At 37.9% G+C, this 10690-nt stretch overlaps 1 protein-coding gene across 2 annotated transcripts in view; it reads left to right on the forward strand.

The window, feature by feature from the left end:
- The window catches only part of kcnh1a (potassium voltage-gated channel, subfamily H (eag-related), member 1a), a 41021-nt gene extending 30540 nt beyond the window's left edge, over positions 1 to 10481 (forward strand). For both annotated transcript variants that reach the window (XM_074676625.1, XM_074676626.1), the window contains 2 exons: positions 4765 to 4961; positions 7992 to 10481. In XM_074676625.1, the coding sequence (XP_074532726.1) occupies positions 4765 to 4961; positions 7992 to 8861 (1067 nt within the window). In that variant the 3' untranslated portion in view covers positions 8862 to 10481. The remainder of the gene's footprint in view (positions 1 to 4764; positions 4962 to 7991) is intronic.
- The last annotated feature ends 209 nt before the right edge of the window (positions 10482 to 10690 follow it).

Below are 10690 nucleotides of genomic sequence, written 5' to 3' on the forward strand. Positions count from 1 at the left end.
TAAATATTGATATATTGATGCCAACGGTGGGATTAGTATTGATCAATACTTAGGTAATGAGACTGATCCTTAAGTTTCAGTTTCTCTTCTCTATATGTTCTCTCAATCACTCATGTGCTCATAGATAGATAGATAGATAGATAGATAGATAGATAGATAGATAGATAGATAGATAGATAGATAGATAGATAGATAGATAGAACTTTGTGTCTTCTGCAGTAAAAACAGAAATTTGTCTTTGACATGGCTTCAAGTACGAATTTCAAGACACAGACACAGTAAATTTAGCTTTGAAATTGGAAGTGTATTGATTTTTACTTTATGTCATTTTGTTTATGTGTGACAGGAAGTGCGTTTGTCAGACCATGTGTAGGATGTGGCTCTTTGTTGTATCGTGGTAATTTTTGTGGCTCTTGGTCTCGGACTGGTTGGCCACCCCTGATCATGACCGTAGTAGAGGAGGAATAAATTTATGCTGCTACTGAAAAATAGATCATAGATCTTTTATTTTAGAAACATATCAATGTTTGAAATTTAGACACATGGCAAATTATAGCAATCCAAAATCTGTGCCAGCTATATTCTTACGTTTAGTCGTTTAGTCTGTAGTCAATGCCCTGTTTGATATTCAGGAACATGAAGACTCAGCTCAGCCATTAATAATAATGACTTTATGCTTGCCATGCTTTCCAGTCATTTATGTCCATGTGCATGCCAATGTCTCTGTCTCAAAGGTCTCAGAGCTAGTTTTGAAGTTGCTCAATTTACAGAGTTGATGAAGTTTTACTTTGACTGAATCTTAAATGCATCTTTTGGCAGTGTAACCAACATGGGCTCAGTAACTTTTTGACCCTTTGAAAAACTTTGCAAAATGTCAGCGTTAGCATTTTATCATAATTAATAATGGAGTCTTTACTTATTTTTATTTCATGATAGAGGCATCAAAGCTTGTCATTCCCCCAGTCAAAAGAGCTGTCCCAAATCTGCTGGTGTGTTTTTAAACGGTATTGTCTGAACTTTCTGAATCTCAAAAAATGGCCTTAAACAGAAATAAGGATGTGCGGATACAATGCCTTTCTTGTTATACAGTATTTTAGGTAGAGTGGCAATGATGACAACAAAAACAATGTTTTAGTCATATTTGCCTCCAGTGGTGTTGAACAAGTGTTGTTAAAATCCTCCTTTTGCGTCTGTCGATGCCAGCACTTTTCACTTTTCACTTTTTGACTGCAGTGAAAGCTGCTGATGGGGGGATTGCTGTCTGCTGACTCATGAACTTAGACAAGGATATTGTTTGTCACAGATACACAACCCTCCGGCTAACATTTTGGATATTGTCTGGCCTCTTCAACTTCATGTTAGTTTCAGTCAAAGGAAAACAACATCAATATTTACAAGAGCAGTTTGTTTTTTAGAGCCTCTTGCTTCACTGAAGCATTATCAAGTCACAGACAGATTTGCAAAAAGAGAAGCAAGGATTTAAAAAACAAATGGAGACAAGGAGAAAACGAAACCAGTTCCAAAACAGCACCCATACATGTTTTTATAGAAATATTCTTAAAGGTCCCATATTCTGCTCCTTTTCTGCAGTTTAATATGGATCATTGATGTATTCATGAAATGGTAGTAACATGTTTTGGTCCAAAAAGCCAATAAATCAAGCACAGCAGCATTGTTTCCAGGCTCTCATAGCCCCTCTGTTCAGAAAGCTCTGATTTAGTGGGCGTGACCTTCATAGGTAAATGAGCCACCGCTGATACCGTCCCGCTCTTCAGCGTCACTGAAAGCGGCTCCACAAGCTGTGAGTGCAGAATGTTTAGAAAACAGAGAAGCTCATTTACCGTAACATTACAGGCTAAAACAACAGGCTAACCGCAGCTAAAGATAGCATCCTGAAGCTAACACAGAGACAGGGGGGCCACTGAGTAAAAACTCTTACATCTGCTCCACAGCTCACAGCATTTAAAATACTCACATTTCCAGGGTCCGAGGTTTGTTGGTGGATGGTTGGTCATGCGCCTCGATTTAGGACCAGTCTATTCGCTAGCCCTCTGTTGTACTGTCCAAAGTACAACAACAAAGAAAAGCAGTCGACCGTGAAGTGACTAGCACACACATGCACAGTTTTACTGAGTGTAGCTGGCACATTTCCTTGATAAATGAACCCTAGCCACTTAGTCTTGTCTTCTTCCGAGATGGGAAGCTTGTGCATGAAACTATGTGGCTGTTTACAGCCAAAAACAGAGCAGCGATGGCTCTTCAACTTTGGCACTCTCCACCCAGCTGCTAGAGAGATTTCTCTCCAGCAACGGGGTGGGGAGTGGGCAGGGAGGGGGTTCAGGGGTATTTGCTCCGGTGGACCAATCAGGTCAGACTTGCTCCTGATTGGTCAAAAAATGGAATCGCTGACGTCAGCAAATCCCCAAAATCCAAACAGCTCGTTTTAGGTCAGGATTTTACATTCACAAGCACTAGTAAGTACAGGTTTTGTCATTAAATGTTACATTTTGTGGGCTGGGAGGAAAGCCAAAGACCCACAAATTTCACTAAACGACTTTATAAAGTGACTTTTGCATATTATAGGACCTTAAAGTCCTGTTTTTATCTGCTACACCAACAATACAACAAAAGCAACAGGAAGCTACGACCGTTTTTGTGTGCTGACAAAAATCATTGAACATTGACCGGTAGCCTCCTTTTTCACTACACAACACAGCTGTTCCAAGGAAAGTAAGAAAATAAACCTGACCAGCAGGAAACCAGAACTAGAAATTTGCATTTAGCAGCTAAAGAGCCCAGGGATTTCTTCAGGACTTGGCGGTGACCGAATACTGAGCGAAAGTGTGAATTTATCTACTAGTCTTGGATGCTTAAACTAGCAATCTTTTGCCAAATCATCCTCAAGCTAAACATGTCAATACATTGGCAAAGCAAGGCAAGTTTATTTACATAACACATTTTAGCAATTCAGAGTGCTTTACTGAGATACAAATCAGAAAAACATTTTAAAAGAAAAAAATAAAATCAATTAAAAAGCAGAAAATATAAAACAAAAAAAGGCAAAAAAAAGAAGTTTGTTCCCAAGAACAACTCACAGTGCAGAGTTGTACAGTTAAAAAAAAAAACATTTAAATGATTTGTTTAAATGCTTTCATGAAAGGCAGCCGTAAAAATGTGAGTCCTTAACCTGGATTTAAATGAGCTGAGAGTTTCAGCAGGTTTATTATCTTTTAATTACTCCAATCAGTTTATTATCACACACGCGCCAGACCTGTACTAGTAAAATAAAACCTCATACACAAACAAATAAGCAGATAGATAGATAAATAAATGAATAAATAAGTAGTTGAATTTAGGTCATATCTCATCTAATCAAGTGCCAATTACCCTGACGTTCCCTTATTAGTAAGCCCAGGTTCCTTTTGCTGCTTCACTTTGGTGTGTTTTCACAAAGGAGGCTGCATCTTAACAACCCAAGATACAATAAAATAGATCTTTCCTTTGCTCACACTGGCCTGCTTAAATCGCTTAAATCCCAAAAGAGTTTTTCTCTTTAAACTCCCTCCTCTAATTCACCTAATGATTGATTAAGTGAATAATACATGACAAGCTCTGGCTGCACTGGTGACACTGCTAAGGCTGTTTCTCATCAATAACCTGCTATTGGTGCCTCTTTGCAACAATCAATGTTTTGTCAGGCTAATACCACTAGCCCAGATGGGAACTGTAATGGAGCCCAAAGTGATAAACAAGTTATCCTATGAATCAAATTCTCATTAACCTAATAGCACCTGGGAATGGAAACACGTTAAGTGAACTAACGTATCATTTCAGGCTGGTGCTATTTGATGCTGACGATGTTATTGCTCGTTATAGTGTTTTCATTGTTGCTTTAGTGAAACATATGTTTGAGCTTTTTATCCCACGGTTGAATAGAATCAGATATTTTCAGTCAGTTAAAAACAAACTGAGTATTTTGTGTTGTACTCTGAGGCAGAAGGTTTTTTTAATTATTTTACAAGATGTCTTGGTACGTCAAGAAATTTATTTTACTACCAAGTTTTTATGCGTCCCTTTCCTTCTGACATCGCGCTCTGTGATAGTGAGTGAGGGGATAAAATGCTATGCTAATGTCAGACAGATGCGGTATGACATTTGTTTAAATGGTTAGATAAGTGGTTAGATAAAGGGTTGTTTAACATGAGTTTTGGGTTATTTATCAAATTAAAACAAAGTTGATAACCTGTGAGTGTACCTTCAGAAAATAGCTGACTATATCTTCCTAGCTAACATATTCTTTAGCTTGAAAGCTATCATATAGCTAATTTAACAGCAAAAATAGCTTGGTGATACAAAATTAGCTCGCAATATAATAATTTGTTTTGAAATAACTCCCTATTTTCTTGTCTTTTGTTAAGGTTAGCCTGGTTGCTAACGTAAGGTTAGCCTGGTTGCTAACATATGTTCCTAAAATATGACATTGTGTCTTTTAACATATATTTCTAACTTATTTAAGGTTGCCAAAGTATCCAGTAGCACACTCCTGTCTTACTCCTGCATTTTCTCAACATTTTACTCAAAACACAGCCGTGAGATATTATTGAGGCATTTTATTAAGTGGGTCAACTCTATGAGAGGGTTAATAATTGAGGGTAATTTTTGTTATTTATAAGTAGGTAAAAAAAACACCCCAAAATATTGGAAAATATCCAGTAGATAGCCTTAACCGACAGCTGGTTTTGACACTGCCCTGTCTCTCCACAGGTAAAGGGGATGTATTTGGTGATGTTTTCTGGAAAGAAGTGACTCTAGCTCAAGCCTGCGCCAATGTCCGAGCTCTGACCTACTGCGATCTTCACGTCATTAAGCGAGACGCCCTGCAGAAGGTGCTGGAATTCTACACGGCATTCTCAAACCACTTCTCAAGAAATCTTCTGCTAACCTACAACTTACGAAAAAGAGTAAGTAAACATCGAGATTCGACAAATAACACTAAACCTGGCCACAAATGACTATTTTATGGCCTTTCAGCTAAGCTTAATACAGTTCATGTGTTAGTGTTATGGGTTTGACCTGGATACCTTCACTTCTCTAAGACTCTTCCCACAGCTACAGCGATATTGCTAGAGATCTAATGTTACAGCGGGCACTTTTGAAGCAGCATCTGTGACCTAAACGCACTGTAAATGAAAACAACTTAGGCATTTCACAGTATGCTGCAACCAAACAAGAGTGTTGTTTTATAAAGAAGTTTGCCCATAATAATCATACCTTTTAAGCTGCTCCAAGCTGTTGGACTCAGTGTGAGTTTTTCCACGCAGCAGGTTACAGTAAATTTGGTTACCTTTTTGAGGAGTCATTGGTGTGCAGCCTGTCGCCTGCAGCTCATCTGACAGCTCACTGTGGCTGCTCCTTCATGGTGGGAAACTGCCTAGAATATTTTAAAAAGATGTACTGTCATTTTTTATTATGATTTTGATGGACGTATGCAGTCTAAGACACCAAAAACCCTGCATACCCTGTCTTTTCATAGCAAAGTCGGTCTGTTTCACCAGGTGAATGAATTTAATGTGGCGTAGGAAATGTTGTAATGGAGCTCTACGTGGGAGACTAGAATGCTAAAGTTATGCTGGATGTTAATTTGTAGTTTGTTAAAATACTAAGTTGCTTAGACATTGACACCGTAAATTTTATTAAAAAAACTGTGTTTGATTCCAGAAACAAAGACTGCATTTCTATCTCTATCTCTAGCTTCTGGCTCTGTTTTATTACACTGGCTGAAGAATACTTTGTCTAATAAAGGAAAAATACACTAAAGTTACAGTTCCCCAGTGCTATATCTGTAACTTTTACTGTAGTGACCATTACGACGTCTTACAAAAAAAAAAAAACATCAGAGAAAAATCGAAATATCAAACTTTCAACTTGATTAAATGATCACTAATGCACTGTAGTGATGTGATTTACCCAGGCAAAAGAAGTCCAATGGCCATGCGAAGGTATTGTGGTTTCCAATGGTTACTTTTTTGTTGCGAGCAAGCAAACAAAAGAACAAAGAACGTGGTTCTTGCTGCCTCTCTTGCACTGGTAAAAAACATATGCCCACCCTGGTGCGTGCTCACCTTCGCCACCTACCTGCTTAAATAACCTCACGTGCCCAGTTATCATTATCAAACAAATAATAATAATAATAATAAAAATAATAATAATAATAGCAACAACAATGATAATACTACTACTACTACTACTAATAATAATAATAATAATAATGATAATAATAATAATAATAATAATGATAATAATAATAATAATAATAATAATAATAATAATAGCAATAATAATAATAATAATAATAATAATAATAATAATAATAATGATAATAAATATACAAAACATACTAACCAAATTACTAACAAAAATACATAAAGTGTGCCCCACAAATCTAACTTACACTAATAAAATAGAAAAATGTGGATAAGTCTTACTAATACTACTCATCAAATCCTAAATTACACAAACCGCGAAATACAAAAATAAACAAATAGCTCCAACAACTACATTTCATGAAATTAAAAGGTTGATTTAGCATGTGCTTGCACCACAAAATACCATTGAAGATCATGCAAATCAGTCCATGAGGTTATAAGAAAGCTTCTACATGACATTTTTCATGTGATAATTCAAAATAATTGTTTTATTTTAGCCTTTTGTTGGCATCTTGATTTGTGTAACACTGCTGCAAAATTAAATGGAATTTCATCTTCAGCAACTGGATTTAGTGGTCTGCCACTTTGACGTGTAACGCAATCATTTGTCAAAGCATCAGCTAGTTTGTCGCAAGACTTTGACAGATCTCATACATGTTACAGAGTTAATATAACAACATGTGAGGCTTCATACAAACATAAAATACATTAAACAGTCACTGTATATCAGAGCCACTCCTAGAATCCTCATCCAGAAGTGAACAGCTTTGATCAACAACTCAAGTGTAGCTAGCAGTCATTACCTCATTCATAATAAGGCTAGCCTGCCCGAGAGAGTGCAAGAGAGATTGAATTGCCTGCATATTAAGAGGCAATCTCATCTGCTGTATTACAGTCACTATTCACCAGGGTCCCATACTTTCTGAACGTATACAGCAGGGAAATTCAGAGATGGACTGAATGAGAAGCTGCACCCAGTTTGTGAGGTTGTACTCGGGGAATGCAGCGCGTGGCATGTTCGACATTTGAGTGGTTTGAGATGTGAAAGCAGCGTTGAAATGAGGCCAAGGACAATAATGAAATTTGTCTTACCTCTTTAAATGATGGATGATTTTGAGCTTGTTGCGTTTTAGCTCCAAGCCTGAGAACAAGAGAGAAGTAGGTGACAATAAAGTGGAATTGGACACGATGCCAAACTTAAAGCTACCAGTAATTTTTCACTACCACCCATTAGCACCCGACAAGCTGTTTGCTTCCCAAAATACTTCACTGTTATTGCCAAGCCTGAAAGTTGTTGTTTTCTTGCCAGATACTATTAATCAGTATTCTCAAACTGGCTTTTAAGTAAAAAAACAATGAAGTTCTTCATTTTGGTCACCCAGGTACAGACGTCATGTTGCACCAAACAGCAAATACAGAGGATAAAAGTGTTGACACAAATATTGGAACCATTCATTAGCAACTGTGAATAAGTCCACAAAGAGTCGTCACCAGCTGAAGCCAGAGGCAAGATGTGAACTTTCCCTGTTTCATGGGGATTGCCTCTTTGATGTGGCATTTAAGAAGCATGCACATTTTGAAACAAGGTGCTCACACAAGCTGTGCAATCTCCAAAAGTCAGCACACCTGTTTAGTCAACCAAAAATGGTTTTGACTTAGCTTTATTTCATTTTTCATTCACACTGCTAAGCTGGACTGCAAAGTGTGGAAGTATTAAAGTGTGCTGTCAGTGAATTCTTTGTTTAAAAAAATAAAAAACTAATTTATCTCTAAATCCTCTTCTAGATTGTCTTCCGAAAAATCAGTGATGTCAAACGAGAGGAGGAGGAGAGACAGAGACGTAAAAATGAAGCGCCTCTCAACCTGCCTCCAGATCACCCAGTACGGAAACTCTTCCAGCGTTTTCGACAGCAGAAAGAGGCTCGTTTAGGGTCTGACAAACCAGAGCTTGATGAACAGGACATTGAAAAAGGCCCCATGTACGTGGACGTCCCCCTGGCTAACACGGCCATTACAACCACCAGCATTATAACTGTAACCGAGAGCCCTGCAACACCTTCATCTTCCACACCGTCATCTTCAACACCCCCCAGCAGCACTCTCGCCGAGAAGTCCAAGTTGCAGGTGCCAACTCCAATATCTCTGGTTGGAGGCCGAGCTGCCGAACCGATCAAAGCCAAAGGCTGGGGCCGCTTCAAGGAGTCCATGGCTAAAGCCGACAACTGGAATCAAGTGTCCAAAGCCGAATCAATGGAGACTTTACCTGAACGGACCAAGGTGCTTGAACCACAAATGTCTTTAAAGAAGACTGACTCATGTGACAGTGGGATCACCAAAAGTGATCTGCGTCTGGACAAAGTGGGTGATTGCCGTATGACGCCTCAGGACCGCAGTCCAGTCCAACCTCCTGAGACGAGGCATCCCTTCTACCCCATTCCAGAGCAAACCCTTCAGGCCTCACTCCAGGAGCTCAAGCTGGAGCTGAAGGACGACCTAAAGAATTTGAATGTACGCGTGTCCAGCCTCGAGTCGCAACTCACTGAAGCACTTAACCTCCTCAAAGCAAGTAGATCCAGTTCTGGCTCACCGCAGCCTCTTTTTGACGTTTCTAGACCTGCTTCACCAGAACTGGAAAAAGAGGACATCTTCTCTTGAAGGGTGGAGGAATCATCAGGAGTGATTAATTCTGAACACAGCTGGACTCTGGTAATGTCAGCATTACTTTGCTAGCTGCAGCTGCACCATTTATAAAAGGTGGCAGTGTTGTGTCTGGGGCATCAACCCTCATTGTAGGGGTGTACCTGATACTACGCAATGAAAGACGAGGTCATAGCCCAGTTCTTGGTGTCTGAGGCTGAATAACAATGTGCAATGTAAGGTTTGTACATAGGTTTGATTTACTTTTCCATTGCATTTAAATGGGAAATAGCTTGAGCAGTTTGTCTGTAGTCCAAAATATTCTGACCATGTCAGATTTTAGGAGTCTCAACAGAAGACCCTTGTAACTCTTTTGCAAGACTGTAATAGAAACAGCATGACCCACTGGTTTGTTATTGAATCATTTATATGAGATTCTTTGCATGCCACATAAAACGTTGTGTCCCTTCAACTGCAGATGGTGTGTGTATGATTACAGCGGTCAGGAAGCGAGTCATCGCCGTTATTTCACAGTGACACTGAGAAAGGACAGTCTTTACAGATGTTGAAACATTTCCAGAGTAATTTCCACAAGCAATTAATGAACTCTTACACCCACTGTCTGGATGATTATGAATTATACTGCTAATAACAGATAGATGAGCATGAAGACTAATGCAACTTGTTTGGCAGCAGTTAGGAAGAGGAGATGCATCTTTCAGCCATTTTCATGAATTAACTCCACAGCACAGCCACATACACAGTACTCTGTATGAGAGATGTACTTTTTTTAACTGCAGTTATCACAGAAAGGAATGCCTTTGCATAATATTTCCAAAATACAATTTATTGTGTAAAATAAAACAAATTAAAGAGCAGGTTGTTTATGTGATAACATCTAGATAGTCACTGAACCCTGTTTGAGCCATTACATTCCTGCATTTCATGTCTGCTGAGGTACATTTTTATGTTTGTTACATGAGTAAGCATGCAGAGTATAATACATGTCTGTCTGTCCCCAGAAAAAAAAAGCATCAGCCAGTGAAAATGCATTAGATGAAACGTGAGCAATAGGAGATGAAACGTGTAAAGTTTGTTTATTGCAGATGATCTCTGTCAGGACTGTGATTGGTTTGTTTGAGGCTGATATTTGGAATCAGTTCCAGGCTTATATGTTTTCCCCTTAATGCACTTTCAAAATGGGAGTCAACCAAGCAGGAAACCAAAATCTTTATAGCACGATGCAAGGGAGAACAGACATGTGGAAGAAATAGTGTACAGAGTGAGCAGTTTACAAAAATGTATGATCGAGACTATTTTTGGAAAATCTGTAGTTTTATTTTTTTTTAAGATTAAGGAGACTTTTTTAAAGTTACTGTATGAACACAGACATGAAAACCCCAACACAATCACCCCTGAATTTAAGTGTTAACAATGAAAAGAAAATATATCTGAAATGAATGTATGAGTGAAGCGAAAAGGAAAGGACAGATGTTAGAAAGATCAGGAGCAGGGTAAAGTAACAGAGTGTGATAACCAGGTTTGTTTGTGGTAACAAAACTCTCAAATTAATTTTTAACAAACCCTCAATTCACAGGTAACATAGAGGAAGAGATGGGCCATGGGGAAAAGCAATAAATCTGCATTTGATAAGCTGTTTCACTAATATATATATATATATATATATATATATATATATATATATATATACATATATATATATATATATATATATATATATATATATATATATATATATATATATATATATATATATATATATATATATATATATATATATATATATATATATATATATATTTATTTATTTTTTTTTTTATTAATTT

This window comes from Halichoeres trimaculatus, unplaced genomic scaffold (assembly GCF_033239565.1).
Source record: "Halichoeres trimaculatus isolate MK-OKI-2021-1 unplaced genomic scaffold, fHalTri1.1 fHalTri1_scaffold_8, whole genome shotgun sequence".
Lineage (NCBI taxonomy): Eukaryota > Metazoa > Chordata > Actinopteri > Labriformes > Labridae > Halichoeres > Halichoeres trimaculatus.